Consider the following 25,343-nt stretch of genomic DNA (forward strand, 5'->3'; position numbering starts at 1 on the left):
GAATGACAATTACTGGCAGCTGATTTCTCAACAGCGACAAAAGAAGTCAGAAGACAGTGGGATGGCATCTTGAAAATGGTGAGAAAAATAACTGTCAACCTAAAATTGTGTACCAGTGAATTATCTTTCAGAAACAAGGCTGAAATAAAGATATTCAGAAGAATGACAACAGAGTTTATCACCTATAGAGCTTCAATACAGAAGCGTCTAAAGAATCTTTTGGTGGAACAGGGAAAATTTTCCAGAAAGATCTAGATGCACAAAGGAAATAGTAAACATACAGTTTAGTCTTTCCAAGACAATAATAATATATAAATCAGGAGAAGCTGACCAGAGACAAAGTGTTCTAAAGGCCCTTTTTTGTCTGCAAAGAGGGTAAATACTGGATTAGCTTTAGGTTTTGTTAAATATACCTAATAAAATATCTTGGATAACTGCTGAAAGAATAGATAAGGACTGCATAGTTTCCAAGCCAGAGGTAGAAAAAAAAAAATCCTGAAGGAAAAGAAAATCTTGATCAACTCTAAAAAATGCAAGAAAGGAGGAAAAAATGTGACCATTAGCAAGCACAAAAATAAGATGGTCACAATAAATATGTCAAAATTATACACTTGTAAATGAATGAAATCCTGGTTAAGATATAGGGCCGTCAGATCAGATTTTTCAAAGTTCCAGGTATATCGTGTTTACATGTGACATACCTAAAAGTATGGCCACAAGAGGGCCGAAGGCAAAAGGATGAAAAAGTTATGCCAGGCAGATAAGGACCAAAATAGAGCTGGGGTAGCTAAATTAATATCCCACAATTTGACTTTAGGGCAAAAAATATTACTAGAGGTAAAAGAGGATCAGAACCTAAACAACAAAAGGTTCCATCCACCAGGTGTGGGAGGAGATGGTAGACAGACTTAAGGATGCAGTAATCACTCTCTCAAGAACCGCTTTAGAGTTTAAAAGGCTCTTTGGTATTTATTTGTTAAACATCTGACCCTTACTTCAAACCCCGGAGGTAAGTGAGGTAGGTGTTGCCATCCTCCTTTTACAGAAGAGATGCCTTAGGTTCAGAAAGGTTAGAGACTCCTAGCACTCTGGGAGGCCGAGGTGGGCGGATTGCTCGAGGTCAGGAGTTCGAAACCAGCCTGAGCAAGAGCGAGACCCGTCTCTACTATAAATAGAAAGAAATTAATTGGCCAATTAATATATATAGAAAAACTTAGCCGGGCATCGTGCTGCATGCTGTAGTCCCAGCTACTCAGGAGGCTGAGGCAGTAGGATTGGTTTGAGCCCAGGAGATTGAGGTTGCTGTGAGCTAGGCTGATGCCATGGCACTGACTCTAGCCTGGGCAACAAAGCGAGACTGTCTCAAAAAAAAAAAAAAAAAAAAAGGAAGGGAGGGAAGGAAGGAGGGAGGGAGGGAGGGAGGGAGGGAGGGAAGGAGGGAGGGAGGGAGGGAGGGAGGAAGGAAGGAAGGAAGGAAGGAAGGAAGGAAGGAAGGAAGGAAGGAAGGAAGGAAGGAAGGAAGGAAGGAAGGAAGGAAGGTAGGTAGGTAGGTTAGGGACTTGCCTAAGGTCACACAGCAGCAGAACAATCTTAATCACAGGAGTCCCAGTGTTCTTTCCTCTCCCAGCAGGGGTGCTTAGAAAGGAGCAAGCGCACAGCAGGGCAGAGGGAGGGAAAGGTATAGCAGGGCACGGTGGGGAACAGTGTAGGCAAAGGCTTGGCAGGGGGAAACGCAGGGACGTTTGGAGCTTAGAGTGTGATTGGGCCAGGCTCACGGCAGGACGAGGAGTGGGCACCGTGGATTCTGTGCACCCCAGGGGGGGACCCGAAGGCCGGGAGAGTTGCGCCTGTATTGCCCGCGCGCAAGAAGGCTGCAGGGGCCGCGTGCCTCGCTGCCGGATTTGCGGTGCCCGGGCCGGAACCGCACGCAGAGGACCACGTGCGCAGCAGCCGACGCCGGAGGCCACGCCCACGGGGCGGGGCTTCCCGGCTCTCTGACATTCCACCCCCATCCGCCACCTGCCCGGGTCGTTAGCCTGCCCGACCCAAAGTCCCCTCCAGGTCCAAACCAGACTGGGTGCGGGCGGACCGAGGAGGACCGACGCACGTGAGGGCAGGACACTGACCGCCAGCTCTTCTGGTGGGGACAGGCGGGAGGCTCTGCGTGTCCTCGAGTGGACAAGGATGCGGGGGGAGCGGCGACGGGGCGGACGGAGGGAGCGGTGGGAGGCAGGGAGATGGACGGATGAGCCCGGCTTTTGTAGGAGGGGACCCTGTGGATTAGCTGCCGCGGATCTGCTTTGGCGAGAGGCGGGGAAGGGGTGGTCCCGGTTGGGACTGGGGAGCCGGCCCGGGGCTGGGCAGGCGGCCTTTCTAAGCGCCAGTTTCCTCATTTGCGAAACAGGGAACCCCAGTCTCAGGGCTGCGGCGCAGATGAAATGACAGATGCCCGCTGAAGGCTGCGGGGTGCTTAGCATGGTGCTGTCATTCATTTATTAGTCACATGTGGTCCTACGCGCCTACTGTGTGCCATGCCCTAGTCTACGTGCTGCAAATACGCTCGGAAAAAAGAGACGAAACAGCCTGCCCTTGTGTGGCTCAGAGGCCCCTGCAGGGAGAAACACACCCCTTTCTTCACGACCTTAGGTGGCGGTAAGCGCCTCTGGGGAGTAATGCAGGGGCGGCGGGGAGCTGCAGGTGGGGCGAGCGCACGGCAGGGAGGTCGGAGGTCGCAGTGGCGTTGGAGGCAGGGCTGGAAGGCTGCGGGAGAGCGCAGAGAGGTCCCGCAGAGGGAACAGCAGTGCAGAGGGCCTGTGGTGGCGGCGTGCCGGGCCTGTTGGGGGAGCAGCCACGAGGCTGGTGTGTTGGAGAGGAGTGGGCCAGGGGGAGAGGAGGGAGGGCAGGCTGGGAAGGTAGCTGAGAGCCGGAAAGCGAATGCTTTAGACTTTGTGGGCCTTAGGGTCTCTGTTGCAGCTATTCAGCTCTGCCTTGGTAGCCAGGAAGCAGACGGTCCATGAACCAGTGGGCGTGGCTTCCTTCCAATATAACTATATTGAAGTAACGGGCCACTGGCCCAGGCCTTACTGTGGCAACCTGGGGCCTGGAAGGCTCATGGGGACGTTGAGTGGGCTGGGGAGCCTTCGGGGCATTTGGGCGGAGGCAGGGCCTGGTCTGATTTAAGCGCTCACAGAATCAGCCTGGCTGCTGCGTGGGGACTAGACTGCCGGGCGTGGGGACAAGGGCAGAATCAGGGAGACCAGCTGGGAGGCTGGAGGCGATGGTGGCTCCGCCCAGGGAGGCAGGACGGAGGCAGAGCAGAGGAAGGATTCTGGCTGCCATTGGAAGGTAGAGCAGGTGGGATTAGCTGCCGGGGTGAGGGAGGGGGCGTCAGGTGGCTCCAAGATGTTCGTCTGAGCCCCCAGAAGCCTGGCACTGCCATCCGTGGAGAAGGGGCCTCCCTAGAGATGGGAGAAAGCTGGTCTTGGGGAGGGCAGGGAGTTCAGCTGTGGACACACTGCGCTGCAGTGCCCGCTGGACACCTGCGGGGGCGTGTCGGGGAGGCGCAGACTGCCCGGTCCGCAGCAGCTGGGAGGTCCGCAGCGGCATCCTGGAGTCAGGGCATCCTGGGTTCCCTGGAAGGCAGCTCTGTGGGGCGGGTCCCATGGGGAAGGTGGGGAGGAACTGGCATTTGTTTGTGATGAGGGTGAAAAATGGCCTGGGACCTGGAGGCTCAAGAGGGGTGTTTGGGGAGGGGAGTTGTTTTGTTTTGTTTTGTTTTTTCGAGTTGGAAGCAATAACCGGCTGCTTCTGTGCTCACTGTGACTGTTCACTAGAGGTGTGGGACGTGTTGACGGTGGGGTCCCTGCCTAAGGGGGTGACATCTGGGCCTGGGCCTGGTCCCCAAGCTGTGCCCTGGGGCTGTGGGGTCCATGCTGGCCCCAGGTGCTGCCCGTGGGCAGGTGAGAAAAAGAAGCACCCAGAGCACAAGGGGGAGGGCCAGCTGGGAGGGGACCACGGCTGGTCGGTCCCCAGCAGGGGAGGCCACAGGCACACGTGCTGAGGGGCAGGCAGCCCGAGAGGAGGTGGCAGAGGTTTGAGGACAGAGGAGAGAGCAGGAGGCAGTATCTAGGAGGGAGGGGACCAGAGTCTGATTCTCAAGCGCCCTTTCAGGCCCCCTGGAGGCGGCAGGTGGGACTGGGGGGGGCAGTCAAGTGCACGTGTGGGGTTGCCTCCAGCCACTGTCACCTGCCAGGTGTGGGCGAGGGGGGCTCTGCCTTCACCAGCCTTGCAGTTTCACCAAGCGAGTGTGGCGAGGACAGGGAGGGCTCCAAGAGGATGATTATAATTCCTGATCCCGAAGCTGCCGAAGGAGGGGAGAGAGACATCCAGGGCAAAAGGGACAGACAGCTGGAGGGTGGTGGGCCAGAGGGTTGGGGTGTCACGGGGGAGGCCCGCTGACATTGGGACACTGCGGGTATGAGCCGGAGAGGCAGCATGGACCCTGAAACTGAATTGGTGGAGGGGGCAGTTACTTCAATGACAAAGTCGGGGGAGACCATGGGAGCAGGTGGCTGAGGTCCGGTGAACAGCAGGACTGGGGGAGGGGAGCAGGGGGAGGGCTCCGAGGGCCAGGCGTCCTTGGGGACTCCTTGTGGATGGTGACATCACGCACAATTCAGGCGTGCCGTGGGTGTCTTGGAGACAGTGTCAGGAACCAAGAACTGCGCATGTGTAGGAATGGAGGCTCCACCCAGACGTCCTTCAGCTGCAGAGGGCTTAGAGCTGGAGTGTTTCCCGGAGGGGGAGGGAGCGTGGTCTGGAAGTGGCAACAGGAAGCGGAGAGGGCCCCGCCCCTCTGCCAGGGTCCCCCCTCCCAGAGAGCACCCTAGGCAGTGGCGTCCACGTGGTGGTGGCCAGGGGTATCAGTCAGTGTTAGAAGGAGCAGACACAGGAAGACCCCAGCAGGTTACACGGAAAGGGGGAAGATATGGGGGGCAGGAGAGGAGGCCCCAGGAGGCCCAACCAGTGAGGGGCAGGCCCAGGACAGCGGGAGCTGGGCAGGGGGCAGCCAGGGTGCTGCTGAAGGGTGGGGGTGGGGACCAGAGCCAGGCCAGGGCTGGGTGGGAGCCAGGGCAGCCTGTCCTCTCCCCCCAGAGCCCACGTGACCAAACAAGCCAGACCACTGAGCATGGTGTAGACCAAGGACACTGCCCTGGACTCCATGGAGCCACAACCGGACACCAGTCACAAGGAGAACATGCCCCCAAGGCCTGGGGCACCCCTGAGGCCAGGCAAGAGGCTTAGTGGGCCTGGGTGGGCCCCTGCAGGCATCGGCCCAGAGCCCCTGTCCCAGGCCTCGATAATTCTAAAGATTAGCCGCCCACAGGCAGCTACTTGCAGGACAAAGTCTTTCTAGGCTAGGGCCTGGGCAAGTGAGGTCAGGAAGAAGGGGCTCAGGCCTGGGCCCGACTGGTGCCCCTGGCTGAGATGGGGCTCTCGTAGGTCAGTCTGTGCCAGGGGTGGTGGGCTGGGGGCCTCCCTGCTCAGGCTCTCAGGGCTGTAAGAAGGCTGCAGAGCTGGTCCAACCAAGGGTGGGAGCAGCCCAAGAACAAATTCAGATTCTGATTCATATCCCAGTTTCCTCGTATTCTAGCTGTGTGACCATGGGGCAAGTTGCTTAACCTCTCTGAGCTTTAGTTCCTATGCACAAAAAAGCGGCAACTTTCAGGGTCCACTCCATCTGCCAGGCCCGCTGCTGAGAGCCTCCTGGGCGACTCATCCATCCCCTCCAGGACTCTGGGCTGTGGAATGGCCTTGGGGGCTTAGGGGGGCCTCCGAGCCCCACCTCCGTGTCCCCAGAGCAGCTCACAGTTGGCTGATTTCTCTATGGGGTCTCGCTGTCACCACAGCCTGCTGCCCCATGTCCTGCGTGCTCACGCTGGAAGTCAAGGAGTCAGCCTTGATCCCTTTCTTCCCTTTACCCGCCTCTTGCTTCTGCCTCTGAAGCTTGTCCGAACCTCCACTCTGCCCTCCTGCCACCCTGATGCCTGAGAGCCCCTCAACAGCCTCCTAAATACCTCCCTGCTTCCCGGTGGCTCCCACCCCTGCCTCCAAGACCCCCAGGGGCACCCATCGGTCCACCCTGGAGACAGAGCTGGCAGCAGAGCCCTGGAGTCCTGCTCCCTCTCGCTGGGGCCCTTTCCCTGCCCAGCTCTGAGGCCAGACTCCCCACCTGTCCCTCCTGAGCACTGACCACCGAGTCCTCCCCCAGGGCATGACTGTCTCTCCTCTCTTTAGAGCCACAGAGATTCCGGAGCAGCCTGGGCGTCGGCCCGGGCAGTGGATGTGGCCAGCGGGTGCCCAAGAGGGGAAGTCCTGCTGCCACGCCCTCCCCAGGGGCGGCGCTGCACCAGGAGCCCTGCGGGGTCCAGACCAACCTCGCCAGCCCGGGTCCCCGCCTGGGCCTAGCCCTGAGGGACAGCAGGGGCCCACTGGCCATGTCAAGCTTCTGGCAACAGAGTAACCTGCAGCCTGCCGCTGGGAGGCCCCAGGGCAAGGCCCGAGAGTTTGCCCAGCAGAGTAACCTGAGCATGAGCGAGACCACCAGCCCCCGCCTCTGGCCGGAGTCTCGGGAAAGCTTCGGGCCCCACGTGCTGCCCTGGGGAAGTCCCCTACCCCAGGGGCCACTGAGTCACCCATCCCGCAGCCTGATGCAGTCCAGGCTGCCGGCCACAGACACGCACAGCCTGGACTTGAGGCCCGAGGCAGGCTTTGCCCCTCTCAGTGGGCGCACACAGCCAGGCCCCAGGTCCTGGCGTGGCCTGGGGAACTGGCCCTCCAGGGTGGAAGCGGAACCCCTCACGCTGGACGACCTGGCTGTCCCTGGCCAGAGCCAGGCTCGGGCCCCATCCCATGCTGCCATCCACCAGCTACTGGCCTCCGTACGGCGCCTGGAGCAGGAGGCGGCCCGTCTCCAGTGCAGGGCGTCCCAGGGGTCCCCAGGTGCTGCGCAGCGGGACCCCTGGGCCAGCAGCGGCCGGGCGCCCCAGCCCAGCCGGCCTGCTCTTGCCTCCTGGCAGGAGAGGAGGAAGAGACTCCCCCAAGGCCACAGGGAAACTGCAGATTTCCTCGAGTCCCAGGGGGCTCAGGCTGGTCCCTCAAAGTCTTGGACACGCAGCAAGCCAGCGTGGCCGGAGACCACTTCGGGGATGCTGCCTGGAGATCTTGACCCTGAGCAGGGGCCCCTTCCCGCACACCCCCTGCGGCCCGGGGAGGACTGCTCCCCAGGGCCTGTGTGTGGCAGGGCGCAGAGGGGCCACCCTCGTCTTCCTCAAGGGGTGTACAGCAGGGAGGCCACACCCTGCTCTTCAGCCTTCTCTGGCGCAGCTCGGGGGGGCCTACCTAGGCGGAAAGGAGAGGAGGGGGCCCTGAGGGAGCTGGCCCGCAGGGAGGAGAAGAGCACGGCTTCCTGTCCGCCAGACGCAGCCCCAGCCAGGAGCACCCCGCAGGTAGCCAGGAGCACCCCGCAGGTACAGGCCAGAGGAGCTGGGGGTGGGAGAGGGGGAGTCCTGTCCCACCCACTCCTCAGCCTGAGAACTGTCACCTCCTCTTGCTTTCCCAGAACCAGGTCCCAAACACTGTGGCTCTGGAATCGGAGGCAGTCCGGTGAGGCCACGGGTGTGTGTGTGGGGGGGGGGGCGGGGGAAGCCAGGCTCCCAGGGCTGCTCCTCTCCCGTTGTCTGGGCTGTCCCTGCTGGGGAATGAAGAGAGCCTCGTGGCCCCAGCGACAAGAATGTGGGGACTGCTGCTCCTGGGTTCGGGGCACCAGGAGCCCTGACCTGAGGCTGCCCTGGACTCTTGTCCGTCAAATGGGGTGTGCTCCTGCCTCCAAGGCCTTTCTTGTCTGGGATTGCCAAGTCCAGCCCCCAGTAAGAGGGAAGTCCTCCCTGCTGCGGCATGGTGCGTCACCCCCGTGAGTGCCGGCAAGGCGCACGGGTGGCGCCCAGCCGCCAGCTGCTCCCTGGGGGTGGAAGGGCCAGGCCCGCCCGCTGATCAGCCTGGTCTGTGCCCAGCCGCCAGCTGCTGTCCAGATGCTTCAGAGCCTGGAGGCCCTTGGCGCGGAGACGGCGGGCCGTGGCAGCGGCGGTGGCACTGAGCCGCCGGCAGCTGCTGCGAAGGGGCCTTCGGGCTCTGCGGTGGGCCCTGTGGCTCCGGGAGGCCCGGCTGGAGGCGGCATGGGGACGACACGCGAAGACCCTGCTGGCCCGGAGCTTCCGAGAGGTCAGGGGTCTCCAGGTTGGGCCAGGGGACGTGTGAGGCCCTGGTGTGTCGGGGAGGAGGACCCGTCTACTGAGAGGGCACCCACTGGGGACGGGTTGTACCTCACGAATGATCAGGCTAGAGCATGTAGTTACAAGTCCAGACACCTGAACTATCCTGCCCCCACCACTTTCTAGCTGTGTGACCTTGGGCAAGTTAGTTAACCTCTCTGTGCCTCAGTCTTTTTATCTGTAGACTGGGATAATAATAGTACATACCTATCAGGGTTGCTGTGAGATTAAATTAATAAATATAAGGGACTCAGAACCCTGCCTAGCACCTGGCAAGCATTCTACCATACAAGTGGTTGGTATTTTTTTATTAGTGATTTGCCAGCCAGGACCGGAAGGGTGCGTCCATGTTCTTCTCCCCTTGGAAAAAGGGTGCTCTGAGAGGGCCCAGCCCCAGGTTTTATCTCCCAAGAAAAGCACTGCCTGCAGGGATTCGTTTCTTCATTCATTCATTCCTTCATTCCCAAAGAGGCAGGGTAGTTCAGTGGTTAAGACCACAGGCTTTGACCAGGCGCAGTGGCTCACACCTGTAATCCTAGCACTCTGAGAGGCTGAGGCGGGAGGATCGTTTGAGCTCAGGAGTTCGAGACCAGCCTGAGCAAGAGTGAGACCCCCCGTCTCTACTAAAAATAGAAAGAAACGAATTGGCCAACTAAACATATTTATATATATATATATATATATAATTAGCCGGGCATGGTGGCACATGCCTATAGTCCCAGCTACTCAGGAGGCTGAGGTAGGAGGATCGCTTGAGCCCAGGGGTTTGAGGTTGCTGTGAGCTAGGCTGATGCCACGGCACTCCAGCCCAGGCAACAGAGTGAGACTTTGTCTCAAAAAAAAAAAAAAAAAAAAAAAAGACCACAGGCTTTGGAACCTGCTAGGGGTAGTTGACTCGTGTCCCGTCCCTGTCTGGTACTCTCTTGGGAGGCACAATGAGGCCGACATCCCCTCCCCCTTCTCTCTTGACCCAGTGGAGAAACCTGGCTCTGCAGCGGGAGCAGGAGAAGCACCCCATCCAGGCTGGGTCAGGACTCCCACCCTCCAGGGGGGGCCAGAGCCGGGGCCCCTCCTTGGGAAGGAAGGCAGTGGCGGACCCTGCCCAGAGGAGCAGGTAGGCTGGGACACCCAGGTGGTCAGTGTGGCCTGGGCAGCTGGTGGCCCTCCCTCCCCTCCTTCCCACCTTGCTGCCCCTCCTTCCCCTCCCCCATGAGAGAACGGGATGCAGCGAGTAGACTCGAACAAAGATGCATGCGGAAGGTGTCCGTCACGACGGCATCGTTTATGATGGTAAGAACTTTGAAACAGCCTAAATGCTCAACAGTGAGTGAGGATATTAGGGCCTGACCACGTAATGAACAATGGAGCAACCATTCCATAGGATGTTTAGAAGACTTTCAAAAAATTCCTTTCCACTCTTTTTTTCCTTTATTTTTCTTTTCAATATCTTTATTGGTCTTATTTCCAATCATAACAGTAATGCATGCTTAATTTGAAAAAAACATTAAAAATAGAAGTATGTTAATCAACTGGAAAGCGTCACCCCCTCACGTCCCCCCCTTTGGAAGTATTTTTATGAGTATTTGCATAGAATTTTTAAAGGCAAGAATAAAATGGTATGACAATGTTAAATAAGAAAAGAAGAGGATAAAAATAGTATCTAAAATATTTTTTACCAAACATGTAAAACAGTGCTTAGAAAAAGGACTAAAAGGAAAACAAGTACTAAAATATTACACAATGTGAATATACTTAACACTACCGAACTGTACACTTAAAAATGGTCAAAATGAGGCTGGGCGCAGTGGCTTATGCCTGTAATCCTAGCACTCTGTGAGGCTGAGGCAGGAGGATTGCTTGAGCCCAGGGGTTTGAAAGTAGCCTGAGCAAGAGTGAGACCCCATCTCTACTAAAAATAGAAGAAGAAAAAATTGCTGGGCAACTAAAAAAAGTAGAAAAAATTGGCCGTGTGTGATGGTGCACACCTGTAGTCCCAGCTACTTGGGAGACTGAGTCAGGAGGATTGCTTGAGCCCAGGAGTTTGAGGTTGCTGTGAGCTACGATGACACCACTGCATTCTAGCCAGGGTGACAGAGTAGGACTCTGTCTCAAAAAAAAACAGGTCAAAATAATCCCAGCACTTTGGGAGGCCAAGGTTGGAGGATTGCTTGAGGCCAGGAGTTCAAGACCAGCCTGGGCAACATAGTAAGACCCCGTCTCTCCAAAAAACAAGAAAAATTAGCCTGCCTGGTGGCCTGAGCCTGTAGTCCCAGCTACTTAGGAAGCTGAGGCAGGAAGATTGCTTCAGCCCAGGAGCTTGAGGCTGCAGAGAGCTATGATGGTATAACTGCAACTCTAGCCCCGGCTAGATAGAGCAAGACCCTATCCCTAAAAAAAGAAAACAGGCCGGGCGCGGTGGCTGATGCCTGTAATCCTAGCTCTCTGGGAGGCCGAGGCGGGCCGGGCGGATTGCTCAAGGTCAGGAGTTCGAAACCAGCCTGAGCAAGAGCGAGACCCCGTCTCTACTATAAACAGAAAGAAATTAATTGGCCAACTAATATATATAGAAAAAATTAGCCGGGCATGGTGGTGCATGCCTGTAGTCCCAGCTACTCGGGAGGCTGAGGCAGCAGAATCACTTGAGCCCAGGAGTTTGAGGTTGCTGTGAGCTAGGCTGACGCCACGGCACTCTAGTCCCGGCAACAGAGTGAGACTTTGTCTCAAAAAAAAAAAAAAATCCAAACAATATTGAAGAAAATAAAGCAAAGCAGAACTGCCCCCCCCCATAGCTTTTATAATCAGGGATAAAATGAATGTCTGCAAGTGGGGGCTCAGCACCCCGGCTCCCAAGGGCAGACAGCACCCCCTGGCGAGGGGTGGACAGGCGGGGACCACGCCACCTCCCTCGGCCAGGCTTCGGTTTCTGTCCAGCAGCTTCAGCCTTAGCCCAGGGAGTCGGAGGAAGGAGGAGAGAGCCCAGCACATGCTGTCACGTCCTGGGCAGAGGCCAGACGGTGAAGACGGGAAAGTCCGGACGCTGCAGGCCCTGCAGCAACTGGCTGGTGAGGTGGTGTGTACTGGGGGGGAGTGGGAGGGAGATGGAGGCAGGCCAGGTGGCTGAGCCCCTTATCAGGTGGGGATGGGGCGGGGGAGCCCAGAGCGAATGAGCAACTTCCCAGACACGACCTCCACGAGGACCCATTTTACTGTGCCCATTTTTAAAACTGTGCCCATTTTACCGATGGGGAACTGAGGCACAGAGAAGTTGAGGGACAAGCTTGAGGACACGCAGCATGAGTGTGCCCACCTGCATTTGAGTGACACTCACACTGAGACAGACCCACAGCAGAGGCTTGAGTGTTGGAACCAGATGTCTCTTAGGCACCAGAGATGGGGAGGTCTGGATATGGGTGTGACTGGAGCCCCAAGTGTCAGTAGCCCCACCTGGCTCTGATCCTCCCCTTTGCTCGCTCGCTCTCTCTCCTCCCTCCCTCCACAGTCTTCCTCCTGTGGTGCCATCAGAAGGAGCAGGCCAGGCAGGAGAGGGGGGCCACACAGAAGACCTGGAGGACAGGGAGGCCCCCCCAGGCCTGGCACCATCATGCTGCCCACGCAGCCGGTGTGGACGCCCAGCAGCAGAGAGCCTGGCTGTGCAGGTAGGGACCCTTCCCTGCAAGTCAGCTCCCGACTCCTAGCACTGAGAGACGAGTGTCCAAGTAAGGAATGAATGCGGCTGCCCAGCAGGCCTGGGACGCGCCGGCCATAGCACGGGTCAGCGCCGGCCTCCCACCTCTGCCCCCCACGGTTGGGACCCGTGGCTGGTCGGGGAACAGACAAGAAGTGAGTGTTCACAGGCTGAGTGTCGTAGCGGGAAGGAACACAGATCTCTGCCTTTTTTTCCCTAGTGGTGTAAGTTTTATAATGGTGCATTTTTATCTTACACAAAAGTGGAGCGGGCCGGGCGCAGTGGCTCACACCTGTAATTCTAGCACTCTGGGAGGCCAAGGCGGGTGGATTGCTCAAGGTCAGGAGTTCGAAACCAGCCTGAGCAAGAGCGAGACCCCATCTCTACTATAAAATAAAGAGAAAGAAATTAATTGGCCAACTAATATATATATATAGAGAAAAAAAATTAGCCGGGCATGGTGGCGCATGCCTGTAGTCCCAGCTACTTGGGAGGCTGAGGCAGGAGGATGGCTTGAGCCCAGGAGTTTGAGGTTGCTATGAGCTGGGCTGATGCCATGGCACTCACTCTAGCCCGGGCAACAAAGCGAGACTCTGTCTCAAAAAAAAAAAAAAAAAGTGGAGCGGATAGGACACTAATCCCCAGCATGCGACCACCCGTCTTCAACACAGCCGGCCTCCTAGGAAAGCTCGTTCACATGTGCCCCCAACACGTCCCCTCCCAATCCCAAACATCACACCGTCTCATCCCTAAATACTTTTATGTGCATTTCTAAAAGGCAAGGACTCTTTTTTAAAAAAAACAGGCACAATACCATTCTCACACCTAAAAAATGAACCATAATCCCATAACACCCACAAACATCCAGTCACTACTCAAATTTCCAGTTGTTTCTCGGTATATATCGTGTCAGAGTTGGAATGGAGATCCACTCGCTGAGACTGGTCGATGAGTCAAAGTCCTTTCAGTCTATGGGCTCCCTCCCTTTGTTTATCTTGCATTTTATTTCTTGAGGAAACCAGGTTGCTTGTCTGCTGGAGTTTCCCACTGTCGGCCTTTTGCTGGTCCCATCCCCCAGCCTAGTTTTCCGCCCAGGAATTTTTAGCACAGGGAGCTGCCAGCGGGGTGTGCAGGAGGAGCAGGGCCCCTGGGGGCAGCGCACTCCAGGGACAGCTGCAGCCTTGTCAGTCCAGGCTGGGGGCGGGGGGTGGGGGTGGGGGCTGGAAAGGTCCGTGGGGCCAGATCCTGCAGGTCCTTGCAGGCCGGGCGGAGGGGTTGAAATGTCACAAGAGCAAGGGAGCTGCTGCCCCAGGAGGTGTCAGGAGAGGAGGACGGTTTGACTTGACATTGGGGGGACACCACTCTGGCTACCGAGTGGGAACTGGCAGGAGGGGTCAAGCGTGGATGCCAGTGGCCAGGCTGGAGGCTGCTGGGGCCATCCAGGTGCCCGCAGGTGATGGTGTCGGGCCTGAGCAGGTGGCACTCCATACATCCTCACAGCAGCCCAGATGAGAAAACGGAGGCTCAGAGAGGCGGTGGCTTGCCCGAGGCCTTGGCAGTGTGTCTGGTGGCGGCTGCACCCGCAGCCATCGGTCCTTATGCTCGGCCTGGGTACTTTCTCCCAGGTGCTTTGAGGCCTGGCAGCGGTTCATGCAAAGAGGATCCCGGTACCGGAACCACCTGGCTGACCGCCGGGCGGGGATCCTGAGGACGTGCCTGGGACGGTGGGTGCAGATGAAACAGCTCCAGGTCTCAGATGGGGCCAAGGTGACCCAGCTGTCCCTCTGCCTGCAGAAGGCAGGTGCGTAAATGATGGTCGAGGGGCTCCCACCCCAGCAGACTGTGTCGCTCGAGCCCCTTCCTCTGCGGGCCCCAGTCGAATGTGTGGATCCTTGTCCTGGGAGGTGGTAGAACTGGGGGCCTAGGAGGGTCCAGGAGGGTTCCCCGGAGTGGGCAGGCCTTGGCTGGGACACATCCCCACCCCCCATCACAAGCTGCTCTGGGCGAGAGAGACTTTGTCTCATCTCCTGCCCCTGCAGGCTCCCTGATCATCTCACATCCCCCCGGAAGGGGTGTGTCTGTCCTTGCTCTTGGGAAGCTTCTGCTCTGATGGGGGACACCCAGCCCTGCCCCCACCCCACAGCCTGACAGGGGAAGATGGGATCTTTGAGGCCTCCTGGAGGGGGTCTTGGAGACGGTGGTTGGGGGCAGAGGTCCCACGGGGGCCTGAGGCGGCAGCTACCGACAGCTCCGGGCAGAGGAGGGTCGGTGGGGACCTGGCTGACTCCCCCCCACTGCTTCTCAGGGCTCAGGGCCCTCCGCAGCTCAGCCCCTGGAGCCGCCAGGTCGCGTGGCCTGGGGGCAGTGGCCCAGGCGCAGAGGCTGGCCCAGGAGCGAGGCCGGGGTTCCCTGCAGGAAGCCTGCCGGAGACTGGCCCTCGGCCGGGCGCTGCTGCTCTGGAGGACTCGGCTCTCCCAGCGCCAGCGGGCCAAGTAGGTGTCCCCGAGCCTGTGACCTAGGGTTGGGCCGGGGGCCATGGGGCGGGCCTAGCACGGGGCGGGGCACACTGTGGAGCCGGCAGGAGCCAGGCCCCAGGAGGCGGCCTAGGGACACTGAGACTGATTGGGTAGAGAGCTGCGGGGGGCCACGGGGCTGCCCAGGACACAGACAGGCGCTCTACCGAGGTGGCTGGAACCTGAGCAGGTGCCGTCTCCACACGGAGGCCAGCCCCTGTGGCAGGAGCCACGTCTGCTTTCCCTGCTGCCCCCCGCCCCCCGCGGCCCCCAGCCCGTGCCTGGGTGTCGTACCACAAACAAGTGAGGGAAGGAGCCGGGAGCAGAGCTCTGTCCCCCCGCCCCGTCTGCCCCATTACACAAGTAGAGAAACCGAGGCTCAGAGGGGCTGAGCAGCTTGCTGTAGTCGCAGCGTGGACCAGGAGCAGGAAGGCCCCCGAGTCAAGACCTTCTTGGTGCTGCCTTTGCGCAGAACGGTCATTGCCGGGGTCAGAGCCAGGCTGAGGCTGTGGTGAGGGCAGGGTGGGCTCAGGGGGGAGGGGTGGGCTTCCCCGATGGCATGTCAGGAGGAACGGAAGCCAGTGGGGGCAGGGTTAAGAATTCTGTCCTTGGGAGGAGGGGATGGGTATGTACAAACACAACGAGTGAGATGTGCAACGTTTGGGGGATGGTCACGCTTGAAGCTCTGACTTGAGGGGGTAGGGGGGCATGGGCAATACACGTAACCTTAACACTTGTACCCCCATAATATGCTGAAATTTAAAAAAAAAATATATATATATAAAGAATTCTGTCCTTGAAAACCACACACCTGGCATCCATGATCCCCACAGCCACTTGGTCCACTGGGACCCTCAGTCTCTTTCAGTGCACTCCTAGAACTCCAGGAGAACCCAGTTCACTATGATCCTTCAGAGCACAGCCCTCCCTCCCCTGGTCCAGCCTCCGGCCTTCAGGCCTCAGGGCACGGGGGTGTCTCCTGCAGTGCACCCGGGCTGCCCTGCTAGTCTGAGACGAGTCCCACCCAGGTCTGCCACTGTTTGGAGTCTGGAGAGATAACCTTCCCCAGGCCCCGGTTTTCTGATCTTTATAACGGAGGCAGAAGTACTGGTGTGGTTGTGCACGTGGGTTCCGGAGTCCGGGGTCCCTGGGCCTGGTTCTGCCCCACCCGGTCAGCTGCGTGGCCCCCACCACGCCCGGGAGTGTGGCGAGGACCAGCCAGTGACGGGGCAGAGCCTCGGCCCAGCCTTGGCTGCTCGTCAGAGTCACCCAGGGCCTCTGGAAAAGTCCAGAAGCCCAGACCGTGAAGTCAGAATCTCGGGGGGTGGCACCCCGGTGGGCATTGATATGTCGTGCGGCCCCCATGGATCCCAGTGAGCGGCCAGTGGGCGCGGCGGTGCGGAGCGCCAGCGCAGCGCCTGGCCCACGGCGAGCACCCTTGCGGCCCGGCTCTCCAGCGGGCAGGTGGGTGGCCTCGCTCTCTGGCCTCGAGGCTGAGACCCAGGGACTCCCTGCCTCTTCCGCAGCTCCTTCTTCCAGAGCGTGCGGCGCCGGGTGATGCGGCGCGTGCTGAGGCGGTGGCGCTTGCGGGTGTGGGGCCCGGGCACCCCGTCAGGCTGTGCCAGGACGGCCGTGGCCCTGGAGCCACCGGGCAGCGTGCTGGGAGGACTGGCCTCGCTGGGCCGCAGCACACCCTGCAGCTCACTGGAGAAGGTGAGGGCCAGGTGGGTGGAGAGGATGGGGACGGGGCTGGGGACAGGGACCCTGAGACCCAGGGCCCCCACGCCTCTTTCCTGGGCTCCTGGAGACCCTCCGGGTGAGCTGTCCGTGCCGCTGGGCAGCAGCAGGGGCTGTGGCTTCTGCTTCGGCAGGTGCTGGCCTGGCAGTCCCGGGGCGCAGTGCGGTGGAGCGAGCACACCCTCCAGCGGCGGTAGGGACCCCCACCCCAGGTCGGGTGAGCCGTGCTGCCCACCGCTCTGTGGACTTGCTGCGCCCTGGCCGTCTCTCCCAGCAATCCTCGGCCTGCACAGCAGCGGCCCCTCGGGGTCTGCGTCCCATCCGGGTGGGGGCTCCCCTCTCACACCCTAGTCAGCTTGGCCCCAGACTCCACTCCTCCTGTCCTCCCGGGAGGGGGCGGGGGTGAGGTGCTCTGCAGGGTCACGCTTCCTCCCGGAGATTTCACAGCTGTGGTTCATTCATGTATTCATGTCCTAGCACGATGTGTGAGTGTGGCTGCCTGGGTTCTAATCCCAGTTTTGCCCCTCACTGGCTGTGTGGTCTTGGGCAAGTCACTTAACTTCTCTGTGCCTCTGTTTCTCTGTCTGTAAAATGGGGGCCAGCCAGGCTCAGGGACTCACGCCTGTAATCCTAGCACTCTGGGAGGCTGAGGCGGGAGGATTGCTCAAGATCAGGAGTTCGAAACCAGCCTGAGCAAGAGCAGGACCCCATCTCTACTATAAATAGAAAGAAATTAATTGGCCAACTATATATATATATATATGTGTGTGTGTGTGTGTGTGTGTGTGTATAAAATTAGCCGGGCATGGTGGTGAGTGCCTGTAGTCCCAGCTACTTGGGAGGCTGAGGCAGGAGGATAGCTTGAGCCCAGGAGTTTGAGGTTGCTGTGAGCTAAGCTGACACCACGGCACTCTAGCCTTGGCAACAAAAGTGAGACTCTGTCTCAAAATAAAATAAAATAAAATGGGGGTAATAAAGCACTCACTGCGATGGACATCAGCGAGGTGGGGGCACGGACATCCCCAGCACAGTGCGTGGCATGCAGCAAGCACTGGGTCATAGCAATGTTTATGGCTAGTGGCTGAGTGCAGGACTGGGCATTGGCGGCCTGGGTCCCATCCTTATCCCCACCACCTGGCATGTGACCCTCAGAGAGGTGTTGGACCCCTGCAGTCCCCAGCAATGCACCGTCCCCCATGACGGGAACCGAGGGAAGAGTCACCCTGCGCCCCATCCTGCTGCTGAGAGGAGGGGAGAGGAGGGCTGGGCTGGCCTGGGCGGCAGTGCCCATCCTCAGGGTGGACACTCCTTTTCCCAGCGTCCTCCTCAGCTGGAGCCACTGGGCCACGGCCCAAGCAGCCCGGAGAGAGCTGGCTGCCCGCTGGGCCTGGGGTCGGAGCTGCAGGGCTGCGCTGGGCCTGTGGCGGCGGCGGCTGGCGCAGTGGCAGGAGGCGGAGCGGTGGGCTCAGGAGCGGGGCTGGCGACTGGCGCGTGGCGCCCTGTGCTGGTGGCGCTCCCGCTGGCTGAGTGAGTCGAGCACTGGGTCGGGGGCACTGTGGGTGAGGAAGGGGCCCGGGCCATCGGTGAGACCCAGGATGGCATGTCCTGTAGCAGAGTGCGGGGGTGGGACCCCCGGGGCACACCCAGGACTGGGCTGGCAGAGCAGACCTGGGCTTGGCCTCCGCAGGGTGTGTTGGAGTCCTTGCTCTCCCGTCCCCTAGCCGTGTGCACCTTAAACTCGCTGCTCACCAGCGAGTCATCCGTGGAGGGGGGATGGCATAGCACCCGCCCCACAGGGTCACTGTGAGGGTCCCGTGCAACGCTCCCCGTTCAGTTCCTGGTAGGTGTCACCGTTACTTTCGTCTTCATCTTTGTCATCCTCGTCATCCTCACCTGGCCTCCCAGAGCCACTGGTCTGAGCTCTGAGTGGGGGAGAAGTGGGCAAGCCGTGGCGCCCTTAGAGCCCGGCGGAGTTAATGGGGGTCTCCAGGAGGCGGGAGGAGGGCAGAGCAGCGGGGAGAGGGGCGGAGGTGGCGGGAATGGCACCGGCCAAGGGGGAGCGGGAGGACCTAGGTGTGCTGAGCTGGCTCAGGCTGCACGTCGCTGGAGAGGCCTGGGGAGTGTGGCTAGCGACGCGGGGAGGGTTATTCCCAGACAGGTCTGCTCCTGGGGTCCTGGCCTCTGCGCATAAAGAACAAGCCATTTTCTTTGTACCTCAGTTTACACCCAGCTAAGTCAGGGTCAGAGCTGGAGAGGGCTCGCTGATCAACTGCACTGGTTATCTATTGCTGTGTAACAAATTCCCCAAATACGTGGCCGCTTTTGAGCCACAAGCCTTTAACCGTCTCACAGTTCCTGTGGGGCAGGAGTCCAGGTGTGGCTTAGCTGGCACCTCTGCCTCGAGGTCTCCCATGAGGCTGCAGGCAAGTTGTCGGCCAGGGCTGCAGTGTCATCTGGAGGCTCAGTGGGGGAGGGACATCCACTTTCAAGGTCACTCCCATGGTCGTGGGCAGGCCTTGCCCTGTGGGCCTCTCTCCAGGCCGCCTCATGAATGGCAGCTGGGTTCCCCCAAAGTGAGCCACCCAAGGGGAAGTGAGAGAGTGTGCCCAAGCCAGAAGCTAGTCTTTTTATAGCCCACTATCAGAAGTGACATCCCATGACTGCTGCCGAATTCTATTTGTTAGAAGCAAGTCAAGAAATCCAGTCCCTGCTCAAGGGGGGCATTGTGCAGGACGTGACCCCCAGGAATCGGGCCATTGGGGGCCGTTTGGAGGCTGCCCACTGCACCAGTGCATTGTGTTAACAGGCTGGGTCTTGATTGTTCTAGAAAGCCTGTGTCCTGCCCACTGGAGACAGTCGCTTCTTCAGCCCAGTCGTTGCCCACAGTGTTGCCAGACCTAGTTTTTAAAGAAAAACTGAAAATCTAGATTTTTCTCTGAATTCTCCTGATTCCTAAATGTTGTCAAGAAATTTTTAAAAAACAAAACCCCAACACCTCTGTGAGCGAGGTTGGCCTGGTCCCCAGGAGGACACTTGCAATGGAAGCGTTTTAACCCAGACAGCGGGGCGGCCTCCTCGGTTCCCACCTGGGTGGGGCAGAGGGCTGGCGAGGCAGAGGCCCACGGGACCCAGGGCACAGGGGAGAGGCCGGAATGAGCAGCCACTGGCACTTCAGCACCTCTCTGGCCCCAGGGCAGCAGTTCCTGCGTGACAGGTACCAGAGGTGGGTGCAGGGCCGCCACCAGGGCCTGCGGAGGGCGGTGTTCCAGGGCTGGCGGCAGGCGATGGCTCATCGGAGACACACGGCGGCCCGGCCAGAGCAGCTGCTACTGCAGAGGTGGGCGGACCTGGGGAAGACTGAGAGCCCAGAGGGAGGGAAGCTCGAAGGGCGGCCCTGGAGGTTGGGGCCCAGGAAGGGAGGGGGTGTGAAGGGAGACCCCAGGCTGGAGATGGAGGGCCATACCACCAGCACCTCTTTGTTTTGGGGGGTGGTAGCCAACCCCAACCTTAGCCTTTGGCCCTAACAAGCCCCAGGAGTCCAGCTCCTGGCCAGGTGAGTCCTTTTGTCTCAGGGGATACAATGAAGACGGGAAAGCGACTCCTCAGACGTCCGCCCATGGCGCGTGTTGACGCAGGTGGTGGTGCCGGAGGATCCTGCCGCTGCTGCCGAGAGAAGAGAGCGAACTCTTCATTTAGACGGAGACATTCTGGGGGAACAAGCAGATAGCTCATTCATGCGTATTTTAAAACTAAGTAGAGGGGATAGATGACGCTTCTGCCCAGAGCTCAGTACGAATTTGCAAGTGTTCACAGTGTCCCCACAGGGGCGGCTGGCTGACCGCTCCTTTGCCCGTTTTGCAGCTACCTCCAGGCCTGGCGTGAGGTTGTGAGAGCACCAGGGGCGAACCAGGCCCAGCATCGAGACTTCCAGGATGGCCCGAGGACAAGGGCGCTGGCGGCCACACTGCCCACGCGGCGGGAAGCCCCAGCGGCTGCAGCCAGGGCACGGGAGCAGCTCGTGGCCCAGGCCTCCCTCGCCCGCTGGAGAAGCTGCGTGCAGCGGGCCCGGGCAGACAGGCAGCTGTGGCGGGCCCGGGCCCGGCAGGCCTTCGCAGCCTGGCGAGTGGCCCTGGGCCGGCGCCATGCGGCCCAACAACTGGCAGAATGGAGAGCTGGGGTCCAGGCGGCCCTGTGCTGGACCCCGGGGGTATGCCAGTCCCGCCTTGGCCAGGCCAGCGGAGCCCACGCTACCTGGAAGCTGAGCGTCCGGTGAGTGCCATGGCCTGAGGGCAGCCCCAGCTGTGCTCCCTGATCAGCCTGCAACTTGTCTGTGGCAGGGCTGGAGGGCATTTTGTGGCTGGGGCAGGGCAGAGGCTCAGGAGGGTGGTTGGGGGTGATAGGGAGAGGCCATCCTGGCCATTGCAGCTGGTGCTGGGGCCACATCCAGCTCTGCCACTTTCTGGCTGCGTGGCCCCTCCTCGGGGAAGTCTCCAACAGCCTGCCTTGGAGGCACTGGGCGCAGGCCAGCACCCAGCAAGCGTGCCGTAAACTGGCGTTCTCGTGAGGGGAGGGGCAGTCAAGTGGAGCTGGCAGGACTGTCCTCTCTCTACCCCTAAACAGGACGCTTGTCCCCATCATGTGAAATTCTTCTCCCTCCTGGCTGCTCCCCATGCTCATTTTAACCCTATTCTCCAGAACAGGGGTGGGGCTTTGCCCTTGGGGTACTGGGGAGGGCTCTCTGCAGGGCTTGCCAGTGTCCTGGCCCTGATGGCCCTGGGTCTGGGCTCCTCCCCTCGCCCTCAGGGTTCTAGAGGCCTGGGCCCAGTCGGTGGCCCAGGACGGTGTCCAGCAAGCTGCTGTCACCCAGCTCCAGCAGGCTGGGCTCGGGCGCCTCCTGCAGACCCACTGGGCGCAGTGGTGGACAGCACTGCTCAGAGTGTGGCTGGGACGGCAGGCTGGGGCCCAGGAAGCCAGTACCGTCTGCACAAGGTCCCAGGCCAACCTTATGCACTGGCTCAGGATGGCCAGCAGGGGGCACCTCCTGCTGCTGCTGGACACCCCAGCCCCTTGGAAGCAGGTGAGTGGCGGCCCAGGTGGGTGGGAGGTCACAGATGGTCCTCGGGCCACTGGCTTTAGAATCATCTTGTTTTGGCCCATGGTGGCTGCATGCTGGATACTTCTCCAGGGGCCCAGCAGCCTTGTAGACAGACACCACCCCTCCCCAGTTCTTGAGCCTCCTGGCTCTGCATGAACTCTGGATCCGAAAGCATTTGCTGAGCACCTACCCAGTGTCAGGCCGACGTGGGTCTGCTGCAAAGATAAACATGCTGGGGCCACAGTCCCTTCGGGAGACAGACACTTAAATTCATTACATATCATGGTGCCGTCTAAGATCAACATAGGTACATAAAGACAATAGCGGCCGGGTGCGGTAGCTCACGCCTGTCATCCTAGCTCTCTGGGAGGCGAAGCAAGGCAGGTGGATTGCTCAAGGTCAGGAGTTTGAAACCAACCTGAGCAAGAGCGAGACCCCGTCTCTACTATAAATAGAAAGAAAGTAATTGGCCAACTAATATATAGAGAAAAAATTAGCCAGGCATGGTGGCGCATGCCTGTAGTCCCAGCTACTCGGGAGGCTGAGGCAGCAGGATTGCTTGAGCCCAGGAGTTTGAGGTTGCTGTGAGCTAGGTTGACGCCATGGCACTCACTCTAGCCTGGGCAACACAGTGAGACTTGTCTCAAAAAAACCCAAAAAACAATAGCAATGTTTTGTCCAAGATTTTTTTTTTATATTAGAAAAGTGAAATATGCCCATTACAGATAAATCAGAAAGTATAAAGTGGGAAAAAAACCCAAATTTCTTTTATAACTTGCTCCACCCAAAGGTAACTGTCAGTCCCTCCCCACACCAGAAGCGGTTAGCTCCAACACCGCAAAGGGTGGTGGAAAAGTCGATGGCCTGGCAGGAGGAAGAGGCCACGAAAGTCAGGCACAAATGATGCTGTACCGCAGCCCAAGGACATGGCAGTGAGGGACACAGCCCGAGATCCCAGCAGGCGAGACAGTGTTCCTAAGATCAATTGGCATCATCACAAATCCTATTCAGAATGCCAGAAAGAATATAATCGATTTGAGAAAGAGTCCAAGAAAAAAAAAGTTATGACGGTTTTTGTTTTACAAAATGGAATTGAAAGACCCTAGCTTTGGCCACGTGCAGAATCACATGCGTGGGGCTGCGGCAACAGCGGATTCTGGGCCCTCAGGGTATTTTATTTCTAGGTATGTGTTTTATTTCTAGGTATGTCAATCTTTTTTCAAAGCACTTTTATACTTTCATTCCATTCCTGTCAGCAGAGACAAAGATCCCACACACTGATGGAGAAACTGAGGCTTCTAGAAACTGAATGCAGGGCAAGGTACCCAGGGGCTTGATTCCCCTCCTTTCTGCCACAGTGCGCACACGCCCAGGCGGCCTCACCTGCTGACACTCGCAGGCATCAGGCCATCTTGTGGTGACAGAGTCCCCTTGGAGAGCCCCTTCTCTGTGTAGAGTACCAGCCGGGGGCTTGGACTCCAGAGTCAGACCACTTCCGGGAGGTCAGGCCTCCGACAGGCAATTCAACTTTGTGAAGTCCAGGCGGGGAGAGTCCCCAGGCTGCACCCGGCACAGGGAAGCTCTCGCCGAGTGGTAGCTATTATTGGCCACTGTCTGCTTGAATGTCTTCAGACACACAGGGCGACGGGCAGAGGCAGTGGTGTGTCCCACTGGCCACCCTACTCTTGGGCACCTTCTCCGTCTCCTGCAGGAGGCTTGGGGACCATGGGGGACACGAGGCAATGTGGACCATCCCATTTGTGCACACACAAGTAGGAGGCCCTGCTAACAGGCGCAGGGCAGGAAAGGACAACCCCCACCCCCTGGCCGGGCCCCAGGAGGCCCAAGCCTGCTGCGTTCAGGTTTTCCTCTCTGGCTGTTCCCTCAGACCCGCAGCTGCTGGACACAGGCCAGAGGGCCAGTGCCGTCCAGGCCAACACTGCAGCACAGCCTCAGTGGACCGAGGACGCAGAGGGAAACGCCCTGGGCTCAGAGTAAGGAGACCTTGCCTCGGGTGACAAGTGCAGGGGTGAGGTGTCACCAGCCCTCAGGGGTCTAGAGTGAGCCCCTTGGCAAATTGGTCTTACACATATTGACCGTTTCCCCCACCCATTTCCTCTTAAACAGCTGTTTTGAGAAAACACTTGGTTTTCCTGTCCCACCCTGCTAGTTCTGTTTGGGCAGCAGCCTGGAGCCATGGGAGGCTCAGATGGGGGGGGGGGCGCCATGCTTGGCGCTACACCTTTGTGGACCCTCTTCGTTGCTCTCAGCTTCTGGGTACATGCCAAGGCGCAAGCTGCCTTGCTGGACCAGTGTGTTAACCTCTTCTGTCTCCACTCCCCTCTCCAGGCTGGCTGCAGGGGCCCGACTGCTGTAGCTTGGCCCCAGGCCTGCCCCCAATGAGACCAGGAGGGCACCACAGTCCCGAACCCAGGGCCCTTCAAGGCCAAGGTTGGGCCCATAAAAGGAGGCTGGGGTAAGAGCAGCTGTGTATGGGCAGGCGGTGGGGCGAGGGCTGAGCCACGGCCCAAGCTGGGCCCTTCCTGGCCAGTGCCCACAGCTGCGGGGTCCTGGAGGAGCCAGCCCAGGCCCAGGGCTCTGCCCTTTTTCCTGGCCATGAAGGCTCTTGATGCTCTCCGCCATTAGGAGGAAGTACCTGCAGCGCTGGCGCCTTGAGGCACTGCTTCGCCAGTTGCAGGGCTCCCAGACGGCCCGGCGCCTGGCTGTGATGTGGCAGCGCTGGGTGGATGCTCAAGGGGCGGAGCAGCTGGCACGGACCCTGGTGAGTCCTAAGGAGGCTCATAGGCCCTGGGCACACCTCCTGTTTCATCCCATCCTCAACCCTCACCCCTAGAAACAGTGTCCCTCCAAGTATGGTCTTTGGACCTACTGAGTCTGAAGCCTTGGGGGACGGGCCCAGGAATCCACATTGTTAACACTCAGATGACAGCCCCCTTGTCACAGCCCTTTCACCCTGGTGCCACAGGCGTGCAGAAGCAGCAGCAGGGCTGGGGGCTGCTAGGGAGTGTGGGTGCGGGAGGCCTTCTCTGCCAACTGTCCCCACAGCTCAGGGAGTGGCACCTGAGAAGGGCCTGGCGGACGTGGCGGCAGCGGATCCTGAGACTGCGGGTGGCTCAACGGTTACAGCAGCAAGAAGACAGCTGGGTCCTTTCCCAGGTACCGGCACCTCCCCTCCCTGCTTTACCCAGCAACTCTTCCAAAACCAGTGACACATATGGACATTGCTGAGCTGGGGGTCTTCCCGCTTGCCACGCCCAGGGCCCCTTTGTTTCCAGGGAACGGGGGTGGGGTGGGGGGGTGGAGGGGGTGTCAGTCAGTTCCAGAACACACTGCCTGGATGTTGGAGCCCTGATTGACTCAGCCACAAGCTCAGCCCAGTGCCACCCGTGCACCCAGTCCGGGAACGAGGCTTGGCCTGGAGTGCAGCTGCTGCTCACACTGGCCCACGTAGGGTCTGGGTCCCTGAGCACCCATTACGCATTTGTTCCACTCTGAGCACAGCTTCCCGGATCATACGTCAGATCTGTTCTGCCTGTGCACTTGGCCCGGGGCAGCGCTGGCTGGTTGCTTGGGGCAGAGGGGTCTAGGGGACAGGAAGAGCTGGGCACAGGGGTTGCTCTCAGCAGGCACAGCACAGCCCCTGGAGGGAGCTGAGACAAGCAGCCTTTCCTCCCGTCCAATTCCAGGCCTTTAAGAAGTGGCATCAGCGCCTGGCAACCAGGAGCCCAAGGAGAGGAGCCGCCAGCAGCCCAACACTCCTGAGCAAGCCAGGCACCTGGAGCCCCTGGAGCAGGGAAGCTCCCGAGTTCCCAGGGGTGGAGGGCTTGGGGGCCCAGCTGCAGCTGTAACTTGTTCCAGTAGAATAAAAAGCACAACTAGGTGAAAAAAAAAAGAAAGAGAAAGAGAGAAAAAGAAAGAAAAAGGGGGGAAATTTTTTTAAAAAGGAAGTAAGAAAGAAACAA

General features: G+C 59.1%; 1 protein-coding gene across 1 annotated transcript; it reads left to right on the forward strand.

The window, feature by feature from the left end:
* The first annotated feature begins 2,393 nt into the window (after positions 1 to 2,393).
* C2H1orf167 (chromosome 2 C1orf167 homolog) lies at positions 2,394 to 25,282 on the forward strand. The gene is given in 25 exon segments (XM_076010023.1): positions 2,394 to 2,652; positions 5,155 to 5,291; positions 6,298 to 7,529; positions 7,622 to 7,665; positions 8,073 to 8,280; positions 9,305 to 9,440; positions 11,120 to 11,392; positions 11,830 to 11,986; positions 13,641 to 13,816; positions 14,321 to 14,507; positions 16,055 to 16,118; positions 16,217 to 16,241; positions 16,350 to 16,458; positions 17,584 to 17,848; positions 18,100 to 18,191; positions 19,324 to 19,602; positions 20,127 to 20,534; positions 21,045 to 21,489; positions 23,153 to 23,354; positions 23,710 to 23,836; positions 23,912 to 23,966; positions 23,968 to 24,142; positions 24,427 to 24,518; positions 24,520 to 24,525; positions 25,068 to 25,282. Coding segments are annotated over 24 exon segments (4,989 nt in total). The 5' UTR covers positions 2,394 to 2,652; positions 5,155 to 5,221; the 3' UTR covers positions 25,230 to 25,282.
* The last annotated feature ends 61 nt before the right edge of the window (positions 25,283 to 25,343 follow it).

Source organism: Microcebus murinus, chromosome 2 (genome assembly GCF_040939455.1).
Source record: "Microcebus murinus isolate Inina chromosome 2, M.murinus_Inina_mat1.0, whole genome shotgun sequence".
NCBI classification, from domain to species: domain Eukaryota; kingdom Metazoa; phylum Chordata; class Mammalia; order Primates; family Cheirogaleidae; genus Microcebus; species Microcebus murinus.